We start from the raw sequence: 22768 nt of genomic DNA on the forward strand, positions 1-22768 counted from the left end.
CATCGCATAAGCATACCAAAATGCAACTCACATTAGGTTTAGTGTGAGTTGCATTTTGGTAAAAGTTTTCTTGGGGCTCAAAAATTAGACTGGTTGTGACTTTCAATCTCTATCGAAGTGGAAATAAGGACACACTAATATGCAGGTTAATTTCATAACTCACTTTGATAGCAATTTTAAAATAATGCAAGATTATCCAATGAAAGTACTCAGTTCACAAATTTCTATCTTATTTTCAACATACAATATTTCTGAATTAATTTCTTCTCTGATTAAAATTGTAGCAAGAGCATGCTACATAATCAAGACAATTTTTTTGCTAAAATTCCTAAAAAATATAAATATATATAAATATATATATAAATATATATAAATATATATATATAAATATATATATAAATATATATAAATATATATAAATATATATATAAATATATATATATATATAAATATATATATAAATATATATATAAATATATATATAAATATATATATAAATATATATATAAATATATATATAAATATATATATAAATATGTATAAATATATATATAAATATATATAAATATATATATAAATATGTATAAATATATATATAAATATATATAAATATATATATAAATATATATAAATATATATATAAATATATATATAAATATATATAAATATATATATAAATATATATATAAATATATATAAATATATATATAAATATATATATAAATATATATATAAATATATATATAAATATATATATAAATATATATAAAAATATATATAAAAATATATATATAAATATATATAAAAATATATATATATAAAAATATATATATATAAAAATATATATATATAAATATATATATATATAAAATAATGGGCTGACACAACATAACACAAATAGAAAAGAATAGATACATATAAAAGAACACTTACACGGTAAATTGTTCGAGCTTTCGGCCCTCTCAGGGGCCTTCTTCAAGAGAGACTCTTCTAGATGTGTCTATTCTTTTATATTTGTGTTATGTTGTGTCAGCCCATTATTGTGCCGCTCGTATGAGTTTTTCCGGACAATCGTGGTGTGTATATATATATATATATATATATATAACTTAAATATCATTGCATTATTTACTGGTCAAGGTATTTCTGATGGACCCAAAAACTAAGCACTGCTACACTTTTAAGCATCACCTAGTATGGCGCTTAACACTGATCCTCATATGAGGGTATTTAGTAAGGTTCCATGAATCACCACCATGTGTCAGCGCTAGTAAAATGAGTTTCCCACGCAGTAATAGGTAATCCTTTGGGAGTAAGCACATAATGGGTCAGTGCTCTGGGAATAAATCTACGGTGTTGATGCCTCTCTGTTATTGTTCCCTGTAGTGATTAGTGAAGAGGATAAAAATTGATATTCCAGAAGTGATTAAATACTTCGTAAAGAAAGGCATGAAAGCATAGGAAATTCAAGCTTGAATGGTCATGGAAGATCGTTGACTAGAAGTGCAAGAAATCATTGAAGCCTTGGGGTTGTCCTCGGAGCGAGCATATCACATTTTAACTGTGGAATTGGAGATAAGAAAATTATCTGCTAGATGGATACTGCGACTCTTGATGCGTATCACACACGTATCGGAATGGAAATATCCGAACAATGTTTGACCTGTTTTTAAGAGCAACCAACAATATTTTCTGTGCCAGTTTGTGACTACAGACGGCACTGGGGTCAACTACCATACCCTAAAGACAAAACAGCAGTCAAAGCAGTGGAAACATCTTGACAACCACCACCAAAGAAAGCAAGGGCAATACGGTTGGCTGGAAAGGTGATGCTTCAGTTTGTTGGGATGCGAAAGGGATTCCGCTGATAGATTATCTTCCCACTGGTCAAACAATTACTGGACAACACTATGCTAAACTCCTGGACCAATTACCGCAAAAGATACACGTAAAAAGGCAAAGTTTGGCAAGGAAGAAAGTCATCTTTCATCAAGACCATGAATGCCCACACAAGTGTCGATTGCATGGCAAAAATACGTGAACTAAGATGAGAATTGTTACCACACCCATCGTATTCACCTGATTTGGCTCCGTCAGATTTCCATCTCTTCCCCAAGCTCAAAATTTTCCTCAGTGCACGGAGATTCTCTTCAAATAAAGAACTAGTAGCCTAAGTACATAGGTATTTTGCAGGCCTGATGGAATCTAATTTTTGAGATGGGATCCAAGACATTGGAACATCCTTGGACCAAGTGCATTAGTGTTCAGAGAGAAAACAGAAAAACAAAAAAGTTTCACTGAGGTAAGTCTGCTATTTCTGTTCAATTCCGAGAACTTTGTCAAATTACCCTCGTACTACAATTAAAAATTCTCCAAATCCAGTTACTTCCTACATCAAATCATCCTGCCCAACATTCCTAATTTCTTCCACCATCTAATAGCTCAGCCAACATTCTCCTATTCTCCTTTCTCTCACAGTCTTCAACATACCAATTCCACTCAATATGCCCTCCACCCAATTTTTCTGAGGACTCCACATTTTTACAAAAATACCTTCTCCCTTCCCTTACAATGAACTTCTTCATTTCCTTCCCCTTCCATCTATATCATTTTTTTGTGATAGATAATCAAATCATTTAAGGCAGGTTTTGGAAAGACACCAACAACTACATATTACATTACTGGTGAACAAGAAAATCCAATATTGCACACATGAACAAGTTCTGTGAACCAGATGCATATTCATCAAATGCAACATCCATTGTCATCAGTGGGTATTTGTTGGTAGTTGTCAATGATTAGAAATTTGCCCTCAATGTTTCACACAACTCAAGATAAAGGAATTTGATTACTATTTTATATTTCTTTCACAAGACAATAGCCTCAGGCTCATAAACACTGGCCTCTGAGCCCTATGGGATGCATAGACATCATTGATACACTCTTAGAAATCCATTAAATTTGAAATTGCACAACTAAAATAATGTTACCAATGGACTAGGCAATCCATACACTTCTTTCCTGACAGTTTAAATTCCAACCTAATTCACAAATCAAGATAACTCTTGATGCATGATGGCTCTCAAGGTTATCATAATTAATCATTTACATGGATCATGGCCGATATTGATCGTAAGCCAATTGCTAATTTATTTACTGGCTTATGCGGGAAAAATAACTAAAAGTATACTCTCCCACTTACCCCACTGGATTTTTGTTATTTTTACTTGAGTTTGGAATTTTACTTTTATACAAAAGGAGAAATCTCAGCTAGCAAAAGCATAACAATTTACTATCAATTAAAGAATACTGAAAAATGACCATTATTCACTTAATTCATTCAAGGTATTTTACCTAATGTGGGTTTTCAGAGTTCCAGATGCCAATTAACTTGTGTCGTGACAACTTCCTCTCGTTTATCCTACAATATTATTTCATCATTCACTCCTTTGTAATGTTACCTACCTACATGCTGTCTATAAAGCTGACTTCCTTCCTCAACTCCACTTACCCAACATTCTCCCTTCCATCATGCCCTTCAACATCTCACTATCTATCAATATTTCCTCCATCCACTTCCTCTGTGTTTTCCTAATTTTCTCCAGGAATTTCCTTACTCTCTTCACCCACTCTATTTTAAACTTCAGAATTTGATGAACATGACAACTACATGTAATAGAAAATACAACTACAAAAATAAAGGGCCATCACACTCTGGAGCATGAAAAACAAGTTACCTCTTCCATTAGTTTCCTCATTTCTGCAACACCTCCTTGGCTGGATTGGGGTGTACTGGACTGCCCCCCCAAAGGCACAGATGCATTCAGCTGCTCCATACTTTTGCTAAGAAGTTCTATTCCTGCTCTATGTTTTCCAAATTTCTCCTTTACAGACTTATCAGCACTTATTGCATTTGATATTATCTTTCTGAAAACAATGAGGAACCAAACACAATCAGACATGGCATCTTGAATAATTTCAAATATTTATACACAATTAAATCCACTGCAGAACTTATAAAACATTTCAAATTTCCAAAAGACCAATTTTCCCAATTGTACCAATTTTCCCAATTGTACCAATTTTCTATACATGGATGAGGTAAAATAATACAAAACTTGGTGTAATCAAATATGGGAGTTTACCACTGGATTCCAAATGACAAACTCCAAAAAACAACTCCAAGTTCTTCAAAATTTTAAATTTCTTTACTAATCTACAGTTATTCATAATTTTGATGCCAAGGATACATTAAGTCTTTTGTTGACAGAAAACTAAAGCACTTCACATCACTCAGGATTGAAGGTTATCCTATCACACAACGTCCTCCAACCAAGGTTGCTGATAGGCACTGCAAATATCTTGGAGCAGGGATGGAAACACAATATGTAATGTTTACAGTTTACTGTAAGAGAGATAATTAATAAACAATAACTTTTAAAAAGCAGAGTGCTCACAATGCCATTGTTTACTGCAAAAATTTGACCTAGAGAGCCAATCCCAAGCGTAAGATGTGTGCAAGCGGAATCGCAGTGACATGGAAAGAGGGGATTCCCTAAATCAGGTTCTGTAAGCATTCAGCATGTAACCCAAAAAAGTTAGAAAAATATTAAATGTCTATAGACTGCAACTTCTGCCAAAAGATGCAATAATTAGATCATGACTGAAGGCATTGAATCGCCCACCATGAATTCTCCATGATTGTTCCCCTGGAGAACATGGTCCCATTGCAGTCACCCATTATCACTACTTTTGCCATGGAGAACATCACCTTTCAGGGATACAGAATCAGCATGGTAGTGATAAGTGAAGTTATATCACCAGCAGTTGCAGCAAAAAGCAATGAAATGAAACTGCTGAATAATGGTTGAGATAAAAATGGGCAGCTACAGAGCATCTACCATACCCCATAGAGATGAGCCTTTTATGAATATAAGTGTGGCCTTTTAATTGCTTATTTAAAATAATTAATCTCTTCAGAGATAGTGGTCTCAGAGGTTGATTATATGCTTCTAGTGAATTGTCTTTCATCACTGTTGGTGCCACTGATATCACCCAAGTTGGTCCTACCATAGTTTGGTTTTTGTGAGTGGGCTCCATGCATAATGGCCTGTACCCAAGACGAACTGACCTCATAGCTAAAGGGAGCAATTTTGCTTTGGAAATTTTGGATTTGCTTATCCTATTACTGCTTTTCTTATAAAAAATAATATTATAATAATGTCATGATGGCCATAGGAATTCTAAATTATCACCTGAAGATAGAAAATTTGGTTTACAAAGCCATCAGAGTTCATACTGTAAAAATGAAAAGAACACTTCAGGTGGTACACCAATCGACATTCCATACATCTATATACATACCTATATTTTTCAGAGTTGGAACGGAAAGTTTCTGTGAGCTTTACAGATGGTGTCCTTGTCCAACGATCTCCAAACTGAGTGCGAAGCTTGGAGTCAGATTCATTCTCATCACGAAGCATGCGATCAGCTTCATCGAGTATGTCTTGATTCCGTTGCAGTAGATCTGGTAGGTCTTTGATCATCTTATCCAGCCACTCAATTCCATTTGCAGAACGAACATAATCTGCTTTCTCACATAATGACTGAGGCAGTGAGTCACCAGTAGTTTCTTCAATAGCCGCAGGAAGGTTGAGAGAAGCCAGTATGCTAAAGAGAGTAAATTAGAAGGTGAAAAGGGGAAACTGCAGGGCATCCACCAAAATCCTTGGACATGAGCCCTTCTGCTTTTGAATTGCTTCTGAAAAAGTTAATTTCTAATTGGGAAGATACTATGATTTTCAGGCAAGGTTTAGATTTAGGTAGAGTGCTACAAGGTTTAATTATCATCCATACTAAAAAGAAAGACTCTTACTTTTCCACAGATTTTATTATACGGTATAACTCGTTTCACCGACTTACGGCATAATCAGGTATTTTAATTATCATATTTAATCTTTGCAAATTGAAAAAAAAATACCTCCTGCACCAAAATTAGAGCAGATACACTCCAGGTAAAAATTCTCTTTGATGATTTCATTCTTCCAGGTAAACATTATTTTCCATGATTTCATTCTTCTTCAAACAAATTCAAAAATACAAATGAGCAAAGGTACTTTTCTTTGATTTGACTGAGGTTCTTATTCTTTTCTTTGATAGTCAGTTTTAAAATTAACGTAAATGAAATGAAACTAATACCAATAATTTAACTTTGGAACCTTTTCCTGAAACATTTGATCACTTTGCATTCATAAGGACAAACAAATTAGACGACTAAGTGGTATTATCATTAATTATGACTATGAAATTAAAAACCAAGAACAATATGACAATGGAGGAAATGCATACAAAATGGCTCTCTGGATTTTGAGTAGATTCAAATATGGGAAAATCAAATTACACCAACAATCATATTCTTCATGATATTTGAGAATATTATGATAATACAATTCATAGAAGGCATGATATAAAGGATATTAACAAGAACTGGCTACACACTCGAGTCTAACCAAGGGAAGCGAGAGAATAATAGTGGAAAAATGACACCAAGGTAGAAGACTTGCAGGTGGGCAAAAAATAACAGCAAAGAGTAAATGATAATTTCATAAGCAAATTCAGTGGACTCAGTTCATCACACGTGTAATTTGTGTACAGTTGGGAATTAACTTCATTTTTTGCCAACAACTCAAATTTTGAAAATGATTTATTTTGAAAAACAATATTAAGTTGAATAAATAATCTGGAAGATCAATATGCATTACGGATGGATAAAATAGTATCATGATTATTCTCCATTGACATACGTTTTCACATTTTTTCAGTAAATTTATTTCAAAAACAGATACTATGAAATTCTATTTTATTCACCATACATGAAAATAACTAACTAGGCATGTCTCTGTATTATTATCACTGCCATTAATTGAGGTTTCCATTTAACAACCCAAAAAACCATTCGGCACCTATTATTGGAAAGATCAACTGCCGCCGTACTCTTATTGGTGGGCAAAGGATATGGTGAGGGAATATTTAGAGTAAAAATATGAAATTAAATTAAAAAATTATAGTGGGTTAGGATCGAACAAACGATTAAACCAACATACGATAACAAAACGCACACTAGCTAAGGTGTACTAGCTAGCACTGACCCTTGCCCGTAGCAAGCACTCAAACACCCAGGGCTTACGAGAGATTTCTGCCAACACCAATCACATGTAATAAAATAAATACAAGTAAATAAACCATGCACAGTCTAGCTTGCATATACTAAATAGTATTGACCCTCGCTAGTCTAAAACATTCACACACAGGGCTTACATGAGATTTCTCCCAATGCCAGCAGCCCACCAATCACCCACAATAAAATACGAGGGTCATCCGGAAAGTAGTACCCGTTCGTGCCGCATGAAGTGCTGACGACGCGAGTAGCCGCTGGACGAGGTCAGATAGCTTCAGTGGCTTGTCTGCCTTCTCTGAGCCAAGTTGCGTGACGCTAGCATTGCCTGTGTTGTTTCTGTGATTGTTTACAATGTTTAAAAAAATTGAGAACGCCGCCAGTTGTGAAGTGAGGGCAGTGATTAAATTCCTCAATGCAAGAAACGTTCGCCCATGTGATATTCATCGCCAATTAAAGGAGGTGTATGGAGACAATGTAATGGACGAGTCGTCTGTTCGGCGGTGGTGTCGCAACTTCAACATGGGGAGGGGGAACACACACGACGATGAGCGTTCGGGGAGACCGTCTGTCATTACAGACCAACTGGTGAGCTCAGCTGACGAATTCGTGAGGAACGATCGGCGCGTCACAATTGATGACATCTGTGAGCATTTTCCCAATGTTTCTCGAACAATTGTTCATGAAATTGTTAAACACCATCTGCATTATGCAAAAATTTGTGCAAGATGGGTCCCTCGCGTATCTCAATGAGCTGGCGGCGAAGGACTATGCAGCAGGAATACAGAAACTTGTCACACGTTATGACAAATGCCTTAATTTGCTTGGAGATTATGTTGAGAAGTAGTTTAAAGTATCCTCTTTCAAATAAAATTTTTTATGTTTGTTAATATTTACTTTTGTGTCTTTATTTCACGAACGGGTACTACTTTCCGGATGACCCTCGTAAATACAAGTAAATAAACCATGTACACTCTAGCTTGGATACACTAAATAGTATTGACCCTCGCCAGTATCAGGCACCTGCACACACAAGGCTTACCAGAGATTTCTTCTTATGTCAGTGGCCCACCAATTACACGTTATAAATAACAATAAATAAACCACACACTCTCTAGCTTAGATATAAAATTGACCATCACTAGTCTCACTCATGCACACAGAGCTTACGTAAGATTTCTCCCTACCCCAGTAACTTTCTGGCTTAGGTATTCATAAATGCCTTAACCCTCGCAAATCTCGCTCACACAAGCAGGTCTTCCATGGAATCTCTTCCGACATTAGTCCAGTAACTTGCACTTAGGGAAGGGGAAGGGAGGTGCCTGGAAACTGACACAGTGTTTCAATTGCCAAGCAGTCCTCTTCAGAGAAGGAATGATGCTGTCTCGTGTCTAGTATCTTATACATACTGTTTGTTTTGCAATGGTCAAATGTTGGCAGTTTGGGAAAGGTCATGGCGGAAGGGGAGGGTGTAAGGAATGATCATGTTTGGAATTTTGTTACTTGGGGGGATGGGGCAGAAAGCCATGGAGTGGATTATAGTCAAGGTCAGCCTAGTCATTAATGGTGTTTTTAAGTAGGGTAATTTTGGTGTTTTGCTAACGAGAATAAGAATGATGAGCTGGGACCCTGGTCATGGTTCATGAGTTTGTTTTTGGAGCAGAGGATGCGAATGCTTCATGGTAGTCTAAATAAGTGGTTTCGTACTGTGCTAATTAAGTTTTAAATTTCTCAATCAGTGTTGTGTGAGTGTTGATACATGTGTTTCTCAAGTGCTGATCTTTCAGTATGGCCTGTCAGTAGCAAGCCATTTGTTCTTTACACCATGTGGGAATGTTTCTATGTGTCTGTTCAATGTACGATTGGACACATTCGGGACAAATTATCCCATATATGCCTGATTTTTGGAGTTGATAGATGGGATTTTTTGGGTTTCTTAAAAGTGTTTTGAGTTTGTTGTTGTGACAAATGTGGGATGTCTACCATGTTTTTTTGAAGATCGATGCAAGTACTTAATCAGTGTGGGACAGAAAGGTAATTTTATGTATAGTATTTCTTTTCATCTGTGGGTAGTAGTGTAGTGCCTTCTGGAAGCAGTTTTTTGTGTTTTTGTTTCTTGAAGATCATATGAATAACATTTGGGTTATAACCATTTATTACGGCGGTTTGTTTCATGTACGCCAGTTCTGATTGAATTGGAACTGGATTATGTAACTCTTTCATCAGAACGTGAGTACATAAAACCCTGCAAGCCCTGTGTGTGTAAATGTTTGAGACTAGCGAGGGTCACTACTATTTAGCATATCCACGCTAAAGAGCGAGTGATTTATTTATATTTACTTTTTATTTATTTTATTACATGTGATTGGTGGACCACTGATGTAGGGTGAAATCTCTCGTAAGCCCTGTGCGTGAATGTTTCAGATTGGCAACGATCAATGCTATTTGGCATATCCAAGCTAGTGTGTGCATGATTAATTTGCATTTATTTTATTACATGTGATTGGTAGACCTGGAGTTGGGAGAAATCCCTTGTAAGCCCTGTGTGTTTTAGTACTTGCTAAGGGCAAGGGTCAGTGTTAGCTAGTACACCTTAGTTAGTGTGTGTTTTGTTATCGCATGTTGGTTTAATCGTTTGTTTGATCTTAACCCATTATCATTTTTTAATTTAATTTCATATTTTTACTCTGAATATTCCCTCACCATATCCATTGCCCACCATTTAGAGTACAGCTGGGGTTAATCTTTCCCATAATACTCATACGGCCATAGTTACCATTCATTCGCCTGCTATCATTCATAGTTACCATTCATTACCTGTTTAAAAGCTGAGTGTTCTCACGGAGTTTCAATACTTCAGCATTGACTATTTCATTTTTCTTCGAGTCATATGCAGCCATTGCTTGATGCACAGCCACAGGCACCAATGCAGCAAATAAATCTAAAATGAAATTGAAAATGCAGACTTCAGTACATTTAAAGGAAAGGAAAGTTTAAGCCTTTGGTTTCACTACTCAATTCCAAGACTAGTTTATAAGTGATTGCAACTATGCACAGAAAATATGGGTTACTTTGTAGAATCAATTTTTTTTATCCCTGATGCTTATACTTGGTGATTCTGGCCGGGAATAGAGATGATTTTCAAGGATATAAGGATATGGTGCCATGCAATGTGCTATTCATGCCAAATTCATTGTACCATTACGTATTCACACAGGGAATAAATTAGAGCTTATTGTTTTCTATCTTAATTTTAGGTATGCTTTACAAGGAAGGGTTGTACTATTTCCAAGTATAGAATTATAATTTTGTTAAATATCTAATTTTTTACAAAAAATTAGTTATTATTTTCAGAATGTTACCAATGTTTTACAAAAAGATATATAAAATAATGTGATATCACTATTTATTTACGACCTAAACAATATATTATTTTAATTCATGCGCAATATTGGCTAACAAGTATATTTCAATAATATTAAATATTTTCTTAATTCACTTTTCTAAGAATTTTTCTTCGGGGACATTATTAAAACTTTGCACAATATTATATAAACTTTGCCCAAAAAAATCACAAATAATTCGTCTGAAAACAAAATTGGAAAAAATGACAACTAGATGCTAGTGAAACAAGTGTTAAACACAAATTGAAGCAGCAGTCATGCAATCATTCCAGGATTCCCTCTCTCCCTGTCACTCCCAAAAGGTCAATGGTTCAGCAAGCCATTGCTTAAAAATACTTTTACTCATTATGTAAATTACCCACTATGCAAGGTGCTCATTAAGCGAGGTTCCACTGTACCACTTTTGCCATGGGGGCCATTCAAAAAATATTAAGCCTTGACCAACTTACGACAAATTTTGAAAAATTTTTCTCTCAACAGAGGAAATAGGGATATAGCTAATACCGCTAATAAAATAAAATTGAATTAAGTCACTTTTGATAACACAGTAAATACCTGCAAAATTAGCACTAAATCTTTCTGGAAGAGGTGTAGCTTTGGCAGGGCAAAATTTTCCCACAGGCGGCAATGACTTTGGATCTGGGATCCTTTCATGGTAGATGAAATCATTGTTCTTCTTTGCCTCCACTAGATTTAGTTTTGCTTTATTTAAATAGTCTTGCAGAAGTGGATTTCTTACGGCACTTTGCTGGGCTACCTTCATCGCTGATAAGGATACCTAAAAATAATTAAAAGGTTATGCATGATAATTTTTCTCCCCTGACCTCCAAAGGCATTTTTGATCAATAAAGGTACATGACAGTTTTCAATAAATAGAAAATTTCATCTACAGGAAAAGTCATTAATACCACAGATGATAGAAGACTTAAAACTAGTGATCAACAGTATAATTATTCAAAAATTTAAAAAATTAATGCAATAATGCATTAATTTTCCCATTTGAAAAATCTCATCTCTATTGGCATGAGAGAATTAGCAAACCAAACTTTTTGACTTCAAAATGGATGAGATTAAATGATGATGAGAAAATTTGATCTTTAAGGATAATTAAGTTTTATTTCTTGAGCAGTACGTTTCAATACATGAGCAATAATATGAAAAAGTTAGTCAGAATATTCTGACAAGAAGCCAAATACAAACTTTTTGTTACATGAGTTCTTTACCAATGGGTAGGAGTCGTTTGATGCAAAATGAAGTGCAGCCAGACATAATGATAATATAAAAGTTTCTTAACCACCAACTGCTATCAACTATGTCATAACTTGTCAAATAATTAGCCAATTATGGGAATGTATGCAGTAAAACAAGACATCAGAATTGTCATGGCAATTCACTGATGATGATGAAAGTCAAAGCAAGTTCTGATTGAACTTCTGTTTATATCATACATTATACATAATTTTTTGCAGCATTTAATAATTTATCTTTTTATTAAGCAAATTCTTCATTACAGTCTGCAATATTAACTAGTTAAAAGAGGTCACTAATAGAAAGGAACATAAAAGAGTACATACAATCAGGATGTATTTGTTTGTTTCTAGGATTTCTAGAAGGTATTCAATTGAGTAAACTGGAGGAATTAATGAAAATATTACAGAGGATAAGAGTAAATTTGAGGGATAGGTGACTTATCCACAACTTGTACATGCCCCTGACTGTTTAAGTGTGTATGGTGGATAGCAGAGATCGAGAGGGGTTTGAGACAGTGATGGCAGGAGTGAAAAGAGGTGGGGAATTCACAAAAGATTTTTGAATTATCAAAATTTAGTTAGCCAGCCAACCAAGGGGTTACCAATCATTGCTAAATATATTAGAAAATCATAGTGATATGTTAGGATGAAGATCAACATAAACAAAAACATTAAAAGGTATTTCAGAAAAAGGAAGGCTAAGTTACACAATCGAATCAGAGGGTGAAAATTAGAGTTAGAAGACCAATACACCTATGTACCAGTGTGTATTCTTATCGTGTAAGCGTTTTGGACCAAGATGGACCTAATAGTAGGGACATCAGAAGAATGGTTACATCTGGCAAAGAAGCTTTGACAAGGAGAAGGTATCCGATGACAGGGATGTTGAGTAAGGACGTTAAGAAAAGATATTGAAAATTATCATTTGGAGCATGGTTTTGTTTATCCAGACAACCTTCAGATTAGCGAGGGTTTACTGCATAGTTAATCTAAGAATTAGCCTAAGCAAAAACTATTGGGGATATCAAGTTTGAACTACATCAGCAAATATTTTGTCAAACCACACATAAAACAGACTGCAAAGAATATTTTCAATTACCTACATCAGCCATTTCCATTACACCATTTAGTCAAAACTAAAGAATTTTTCATTCCATCTTTATAGAAGAAGTTCTCAAGTCTTAATTCTATCTTAAATAAATACAGTGTGACATTGAAAACAAACCTCTAGGCGGGCAATTTCTTCACCAACTTCTTTGGCATCTCTGCACACTAAGCTTCTATGATAATCAGCTATTCCTTGATATAGTCCTTGTTTTGTGCACACCTGGAAATGGTGACAATCCTTCATTAATATTATCATCGGCAAGATATATAATTGGCATTTTAAATTTACACCTAAACATCAATTATATACACATACAAGTTATAATCAAGTATTCCCTCAAAGTTGAAAATATGTAAATGATCAAAAAAATAGATAATTCTTTTATTGGTGTAATAATTCTACTAGGACAATTAACAAAAGTACATTTGTAAAAAAAATAGCAACATAAATGTAAAACTAAATATTATACTTGACATGCACTGATCAATACATTTTAACAAATTGGAATTAGATGGCATGAAAGAAGGCTAGCCAATGAAATAGTGGCCACTCAATAAGCATAATAATCTCCTAATCCTAAAATTAATCATATTTTCTTTAAGGTTGATAATTTAATAACTTTATTCTTTAAATTATATGCTGAGTCATTAGAAATGACTTTTTTTTGTTTGGCATGATGATTTATAATTTGAAAACAGCAACATTAGAATTTCATTAATAGTATTAATTTCCCAATAAATAATCCTAATTTAATAAATGATTCAAACTTATGCTCACCCCAATCTGCTCAGATTACATTGGATGTTCTGGAAGAATTTGAAATCATTGTACCTAGCTTTATGTAATTTGTAATGTTGCACATCAATGATGTACATTTCCTGGATCTCCCAAAATTTAAATTATCAACCCCAAAAACTGCATACCATCTCACTTACCCATCCCCCTACTCCCTTTCTTACTTCCATACCCACCACAAGGCCTTGATATGAGAAAAAATGACAAAGTGTGGGAAGATTAATGGAAAGAGGTAGACAAACCAAACTTAAAGAGAAAATCGACCATAGTTTTAAAATAAAAATAAGAATGCAAAAAACTAATAAGAAACAACTACCTTTTAAACAGAATTATTATTGATTGGAACCAGCTGCCTGGAGGTTTGTTTGAACCCTTTCCATCCAATTTTAGGAGTTTTAAGAATAAGTATAAAGCAGCCACTGAGTGATTAACTTCATTGATCAGTGAGTATTATACTATTGTACTAATAAAAAATTGTTTGTAAGTGATGCGGACGGTGTTAGAAGTTGTATTGCAAAAGTGAATGATGTGTTACCGGTGCGTGATTTTGAACGGTATATGAAATTGAAGAGTCCAGAGTGGAGGGAAAGTGACAATGGATGGTGCAGAGTATGAACTCATATGGTATTAACATAATCCATGGGTGATGGTAAATGTGCGGTTGGTAATCTTTAATTGTCATTGTACATAAAAACTTTTTGTCTCCCATCTGTTCTTCTTGTGTATGTCCATTGTAAGAGTTACAGTTGACCAGACTTAACCATTGCCACCAGGTTGATTTCCTATTTGCAAGAATAAATTCTTAAATAAAAATAAAATAAATATGCAGGCCCTCCTCCATTCCCACTAATTGATGACACCCTACCAAGCCTTGCACATACATCATTGCCCATTCCATTACAATATCCCTCAGTGCCCACCCCTTCTCCACTGCACTAACCAACCACCTATCCACCCGAGTATGCATAAAATAAATGTAGATGAATTCTGAAACTAAGCTGAATTTGTTATACAGGAATGAAACCAGCATCATTCTTTAATGTGGAATCACAAATTATATTGAGTTCTTTCAATCATGCAGCAGTTCCACATAGGCACTCCAACAACCACTTTGTATTCCTTAGGCACTAATGATAAAATTGTATATTATGCTCTTGAAAATCACTAATATCAGAAGGTGAGAAAACTGGTAGCATAAGTGATTGCCATGAGAGAATTCTGAGAAACAGAAGACAGCATTTTCTTGAAAGCGAGATAATAAAAGAATCACTCAAAGAAAAGCCCACTCACTGACTAAACTCTAAAGAGGTTCCTGCTGCACCATGGGAGAAACATAAGAGAGCCACAAGATAATCCTTTCACAGCAGAACTGAAAATTATTCTTAAGATCAACACAGCATTACAGAAACCTAAATATCACACATGAAACACATTAGGTCCAAAATTAGAGATTCCATTAGATGAGGGTAAGTGGCCTGATGTCAACATCCGAGTAAGAATAAAATGTTTAATTATATTAGTATAAAGGAGTTGCATGTTAATACATGATTGAGTAGCCACATTGTACGGCACTCAGATATTGCAGAATTGTGATAGGTTTTTAATATGAAGCTAGATATACCATTCTGGCAGAAACTGCACACTGGCTCTATTTGCATATTATGTCTTGATTAATATGGACATCAAACAATTGCAAACAGTGAGGCCTGAAAGTGTCAAGTATAGCTATATCTTTAATTGAATTTAATTAAGTACATCATCAGGGACCTTTAATTGTTTCTTTATAATTATAAATGAAGCAAATTGATGAGATCTTGAAGTTTACAGCATACTTAATCAACTATGCTGTGAGCTTTTACCTGCATCCCTCTGGATCTAGCATTATTACTTAAGTAAATTTTGGCACACACAAATTTAAACTAATACAGCAGTTGTTGGAATGTACTAATTGCACAACTTGGGGATCACCAGAGGTGACAAAATATTCTGCATCTGAGCAAATATTGTTGCATAGTAGATGTGACCAATTGTTGATAAATTTGTGAACACTGAATCATTTCCTGAGCACACTATTCAGAGGGGGCAAATTGCCAGCACATCTTGTTCCTTTAAAAGCCCCAAAATTTCAGAGTTTAAGAGAACGCCTTGATAGCTTAACTGGATAAAGCACTCAACTGGACATTGAGGGATCCGGGTTCGAATACCAGTCATGGCGACTGATTTTTAAACTCCAAAATTATTGATCTCAGCAATGGTTAAATTTGTTTAGAAATATGAAGAAACAAATGAATTGGCCTGTTTTTCTGTAACAATGATAATTGCATTAACAAGCATTTCTTCAAAATAGGGAGTTCTAGTGCCATACTATATATTTCCTCGGACATAGAACTATCAACTTTAATGCAAACACAGATATTGTGACTTTCAGAGTCCCTCTATTAACAGCCTGGCTAATTAAGGAGATATATTTTTATAGTCCCTTAAACTTGGAAACTTTCACTGCATTATAATAAAACTAAATTTAATCAGTATTTGATCTAGTAAAATTTGTATGATAATCAAAAATCACCGCAAAATTTATTACTCACTGTGCTTATCCAATCTCTATCCCATAAAGGCCTCAGCATTTCCTTTTGTAATTGCTTGGCAACATCATCATACATCTCCACACACTGGTAGCTTAGTTTGGCAATAATCATGTCTTTCATATTATCTGCAAATTTAATTACAATTTAAAATAAATCAACATAAAAATAATGTATGAAGGAAGAATCAACATGACTTTGCATTTCCAGAGGAAACAATATATTGCACACTAGTTTCACTACACCAGAAGATAATCTAGATTGATTACAAGAAATTCACACCATATATATACTTTGACAATTGGTTGCGCAGAGAATGGGGGGGTGGAGGATGTGGGTGGACCAGGGTGGTTGTGGATGTGAGAGGAGAGAGGGAGGTCAGGAGGGGGAAGAAGTTACCATACGGTGGTTAGTCACTGGTTTCAGAGTATGAAGGAGAAGTTATTAATGGTTCTTAGGTAGTGTTAGTAATGTATTTGATGGTTTTGATGATGACGTCTAAGCATTGAAACTAGTAGTACCAAAATGGAAAGGAAACAAACTATGCAAATTTCACTTGAATAGAGATTTATTCACGACCCGGGTTTCAAACACTTAATGTCACATTACAATGTGACATTAAGTGTTTGAAACCCGGGACGTGAATAAATCTCTATTCAAGTGAAATTTGCATAGTTTGTTTCCTTTCCATCATGGATAAATTTCACAGGGTTAACCCTAATACCGTTCGGTTTGTTAGTAGTACCAAAATTAAGAACAGTGGAAAAATGCATTAGGTTCTTCATTTAACAAGTGTTAGTAACCATGAAATGCCTAGGAGAGGAGAGTGGAAAGGGAAAAGGTGGTCATTAGTGATAGTTTCCTTTCTCTGAACATACGTCAGTATGGCCAATTGTTTGTGGATGCCCATCCATGTCCCCTTCTTTGCACATCATTTGCAGCAGGAGGTCTACATGATGACCCTTGCTGAGGAGATGGGCTGTATACTGTAACACTACCATTCCTTTGTTAAAGTCCCAGCAATGTTCCTCTGTTCACACCGAAGACTTCTTTCCATCTGATTAAAGTATGATGCCTCGTATCGTACATTGGGCAGGCAGTAAGACTTACATTTATTGTAGGTGATAAACTCCACTCTGTTGAAGTGTCTCCATAAGGTCATTCACCAATGGTAGCAGGCTTTTGAGATTTTGTTTGCTGTAGGATGCTGTTTTTATGTCAAATCCTTTCAGGAGTTTTTCAATTATGATGGAAGCTTTCCCCAATATTTTACACGTCACCAACACTGTTGTTCCATGGGATGTGAGGTATAAATTTTTCTCAGGGCTGATTTCTTTTGTTTTTGTCATTAATTCATCTATGGTTTCCTCAGTGAAACCAATAACCACCACTATTTTTGCAATGGTGGCTATGTCTTCAGGAAGGGCTATGGATGTTAAGGGTATAGTCAATACCCTTTCCTGCTTAAATTCACACCACCTGCCATACCCTCAAGGGACACACTAACTTCATTACTCCCCTAATATAAGTTACAGGTTAATTTGTTCCGACATGGCAATGATGAAAAGTCTTCATAATAAATAGGTGGTATATAACATATTTTCCAGTGCATAGGATTTAGTAGGGTATAACACTCCGCACCCCCTTTTTATGCAACTTCTTAAGAAAAAAATTCCACAAAGGTATCAGGACAAATTGAAGTGGGGCTCTTTAAATCTTCTTTCTCAAAACCCAGAAATTCATTTCTAGGGCTGAAGAATTATTGGCATGCTCTTCATACGCTCTGTCTGCATATAACCAGTGCCATCAAGTGAGTTACCAATTTCACATTTCTTGATTGACTTTACAATTCTCACCGTTTAACACCATCCATAAAGTTTTGGCCAGTTGACAAATCTGAAAATGCTAGGCCTTTTCCTTAATTGCATTGGAACTGATTGGGTCACTTCAAAATCTGCACCCTCCACCTAACGGTTCCATTTCTCCTTCATGAAACATTTAACTGGTTTACTAATGTAGACATCTGATGGTTGAAGCAAACTTGGTAAGGCACCTGGAATCATAGCTAACCAAGTTTTCAAATGGTTGATTGTATTCCTCACATTTTCTGTGCTGTGACTCCAAAACTGATCACATACCAGCAAGGCAGGTTTCTTTCACAATCCACCAGGAGGTCTACACTACTACACAGGGTCCATCAAACACTAAATCCCCCTATCATCTATCCAGCCCATAGGAAAACATGCACACACAACATTAGGCTGCTTTTCCATGGGCAAGGTTTTATTTTGAAAATCAAAAGAGGCAATATTTTTGTTCCATTGGCATAGAAAGACAACATGACTGTGTGATGCATTCTCCCATTACCATAATATTTAACAGTCACTTTTTTTGCTCCTTTGGATCTAATGATGTCGAATCACTCCCAGGAGACGGTCAATTATAGGGAGAACTGAAATCTCAACATAAAATATCACAGAATACAGATGATGTTCTGGATGAATCTACGAAGCTCAACATTAAAACACTGTCGTCAGTCAATTGTTGAAATGCAATCATGCACACACACACTGGATAGATGGTAACCTTAAGAGTCCAGTGGATTTGAAATCTATTTTACAGGCAGTTTTGCTCTTCCAGCAATGAAGCATGAAATATATCAGCAAGCTCATTTTTTTACAGAATAGGAAAAAATTAGGAAACTATTCAAAATTATTCTTTCACTACAGATTAAAATTAAACAGAATAAATGCATATTAATTTAAGCCAGAAATTTTAGACTCAGGAATTTCACTCATGATTTTTATTACTGGTGGATAAGATGCACCCCATATTTTAGGTATATTTTGAGGGAAAAAGTTCATCCTATATGCCAGCAAATATGGCAATATTTTCAGTAGTACGCTAATACATAAACATTATAATTACACATCAACGAATATACACACTGGACTACATGCAAGAGACTGCAGACTTTTCTTTTACTCTTTACTGCTGTTTTTCCCATAAATATTAAATATAACAAATCATTAAGTTCATGGTAAAATGACTATTGATGATAGTGGTACAGAGGACAGATGAATGGATATCAGCAAGAGTCAGGACAACCAACCATTCACAAATGCCAACTCAGCAAAACCAGATCATTTTCAGTGCTGTGACAACAATAAGGCAGAAGAACTACTTTAATTTAGAAAATTACTTTAATCGCTTATCATAAACTTACCATGAATTGCTTTCAAGACAAAAATTTCTTGGGCTTGAGCCATCATGAGTGATGACAGGGCCCCCAAAGTTTCTGGGTTCAGGTCAGGAGTTGGATTTTGTTGAAGTAAAGGCATCACACATCCTTTAAGATGGCTAAAGATTCCAGCAGCTTGCTTCAAAGAAAACATAATTTTAAAATTAGACAAATCCTTCAAGAAATATGAAATTGTCTTTCAGTGAATTGCGAAGTGTAATTACAAGTATATAGGCACTTCTGTCAGTGTTGAACTGATGAATACTAAATTTAATATTTTAGTGATACAAACGATTAATCATGGGTAAGACAAAACATTTGAGAATAAAACATTTTTCACACAAAACTAGACCGTAAAAAAAACAGTAAAAATATGCAAAAAAGTATCAATGAACACACATTTTCTCCAAACCCAAATGTTTTAAAGCACTGAAAAGAATAGAAATCAAATTGAAAAAAATATCACAGGATTACCGTATTTCCTCATCCATAACGCGCACCCAGAACTTTGTAGTTATTATGAATTTATATAGATACCGCGTGACCAGGGCTTCATAGTTATCTTGAACGCGGCATAGAGGCCGCGCATCTGATATACATATACATGCACATAAAAATTAAAAATAGTGTGAGTAAAAATGTCTATATCGGATGTGAGAATGTAAAAATATGTCTATATTTGGATTTTTTTCAATTTTTATTACATAACCCACATCATTTTTTCGATCATCTGAACACAAATAATATGTATAACATATACACATATGTATATACACATAAACATACGAGGGTCATCCGGAAAGTAGTACCCGTTCGTGAAATAAAGACACAAAAGTAAATATTAACAAACATAAAAAATTTTATTTGAAAGAGGATACTTTAAACTACTTCTCAACATAATCTCCAAGCAAATTAAGGCATTTGTCATAACGTGTGACAAGTTTCTGTATTCCTGCTGCATAGTCCTTCGCCGCCAGCTCATTGAGATACGCGAGGGACCCATCTTGCACAAATTTTTGCATAATGCAGATGGTGTTTAACAATTTCATGAACAATTGTTCGAGAAACATTGGGAAAATGCTCACAGATGTCATCAATTGTGACGCGCCGATCGTTCCTCACGAATTCGTCAACTGAGCTCACCAGTTGGTCTGTAATGACAGACGGTCTCCCCGAACGCTCATCGTCGTGTGTGTTCCCCCTCCCCATGTTGAAGTTGCGACACCACCGCCGAACAGACGACTCGTCCATTACATTGTCTCCATACACCTCCTTTAATTGGCGATGAATATCACATGGGCGAACGTTTCATGCATTGAGGAATTTAATCACTGCCCTCACTTCACAACTGGCGGCGTTCTCAATTTTTTTAAACATTGTAAACAATCACAGAAACAACACAGGCAATGCTAGCGTCACGCAACTTGGCTCAGAGAAGGCAGACAAGCCACTGAAGCTATCTGACCTCGTCCAGCGGCTACTCGCGTCGTCAGCACTTCATGCGGCACGAACGGGTACTACTTTCCGGATGACCCTCGTATATATACGCATACACATATGTATAACATATACACAAATGTATAAACAACGCGCACTTTATCGATGGGAAAATACGGTCATTCATTTCTAAAATACAGAGAAATGAAACATTTTGTAAACACAAAGCAAAATGACAATTTCCTTCTATCATCATGAAATTTAGAATCAAAATTTTCTATTAGTGGATTAACAAGTATAAACCATTACAATGCAATAATTTCAGAGTGAAAAAATCATTTGCCTTGACCAGGATTCAAACCCAGATCCCTTGACGTCCGATTGAGTGCTTTATCCACTTAAGCTAACAAGACTTCCAAGAACGCATTATTGGAATTATTTTAGGTATAAACTAGTTAAAACCTACGATACATTAGCATAAATTATTAATACATTTAAATTTATCCAAAAATTACCATAAAATTTGAAAATGAAATAAAGCACAATTTATGTATGATTTTTTCCCACTGCAAGGATTCCAATTATTTTTATTTGCCAAATTAGCAACAAGCCACTTGAGGACATTACCATCAATGATACCTCTCAAATATACCCCTCATTCAAAATGTACACAATAATATTGATATGGTCGGTAATAAGCAATGAGGATATTAGTATTAAAAATAAAGAGACATTCATAAAAAGTTTTAAAATACAAATTGCTTTGTATCAATAAAAAATTACATAAAATGGCATATAACTCGAGCTTAATTTCAGAACACCAAAATAAGGTTTCCTCAACATGATAATTTTCAAATCATTAGGCTAGTTGAAGAATCATCATATATTGTGAATTATCTTAATGTAATTTCTATATTACTTAGTATGCATGGTATTGTCATCAAATATTTGTTTAGGAGTGGAAATATGACAGATACTAAAATAATAAAAGAAAATGTGACTTCATGCAGAAATCAAGAAGCTGCATGGAACTGCAACAGCTACATAATATCACTGATTAAAAATAATCTTTCCCTACTCTTAGATAATACTCACCGAAGTGTTAAAAATAACAGAACATTTTTGTTTAAACAAACTAATTACAATTCATTGAATTTGAGACTTGTAATTCCAAAAAATAAAGAGATTAGAGTCTCATGTCACAGTTTGTGATGAAACTTTCATAATAAGTCAGTCTGCCGAAAAGACCAATTTTAATGAATTTAACAAGACACTAAATTACCCAACCCTTAAAAACTATTTCTAAATTTCCTATGCCCTTATGGCCTGTGCATTTTTATTTTAAGAAAGATATTTAACAGCATATTTTCACAGCAAGAACATTAATTTAAAGATAGCACCAGCCTCAACAAATAGACTTCCAAAACAGCAGTGGTGTGACAACAAACATCTCTCCCTTTCAGGCCAAACCAATCCCAACACAGAATTCAGACTAAGTCCTTTTAGTCAGGCAGGTGGCACTCCATTTAGAGCTAATTGCACTCAGAGCCGTGGATTTTGATTGAGTTCCTTCCCCAGATGGGTTCCCTCTCGTGCTAAGCAAAACCTCTAATCCATTCTCTCTTCATTAGGAAGGGTTTCTGCATGATTCACTCTGCTATTGACCAGAGTATCTGCCAACATGACCTCATTTCCTCGGCTGCCCCATGTTGGCATTCACCATTCTCAGTATCTCTTTCTACGCTCTCAGTTGTTGGTCTACATGCATTTCCCA

General features: G+C 35.0%; 1 protein-coding gene across 2 annotated transcripts in view; it reads right to left on the minus strand.

The window, feature by feature from the left end:
* The window catches only part of ALiX (programmed cell death 6-interacting protein-like protein AliX), a 43699-nt gene that overhangs the window by 16793 nt on the left and 4138 nt on the right, over positions 1–22768 (minus strand). For both annotated transcript variants that reach the window (XM_071588634.1, XM_071588633.1), the window contains exons 4-10: positions 19543–19696; positions 16320–16444; positions 13054–13155; positions 11134–11356; positions 9992–10115; positions 5365–5670; positions 3738–3927 (exon numbers count right to left, since the gene is read on the minus strand). In XM_071588634.1, the coding sequence (XP_071444735.1) occupies positions 3738–3927; positions 5365–5670; positions 9992–10115; positions 11134–11356; positions 13054–13155; positions 16320–16444; positions 19543–19696 (1224 nt within the window). The remainder of the gene's footprint in view (positions 1–3737; positions 3928–5364; positions 5671–9991; positions 10116–11133; positions 11357–13053; positions 13156–16319; positions 16445–19542; positions 19697–22768) is intronic.

This window comes from Hetaerina americana, unplaced genomic scaffold (assembly GCF_022747635.1).
Source record: "Hetaerina americana unplaced genomic scaffold, ioHetAmer1.1.p SCAF_3, whole genome shotgun sequence".
NCBI classification, from domain to species: Eukaryota; Metazoa; Arthropoda; class Insecta; order Odonata; family Calopterygidae; genus Hetaerina; species Hetaerina americana.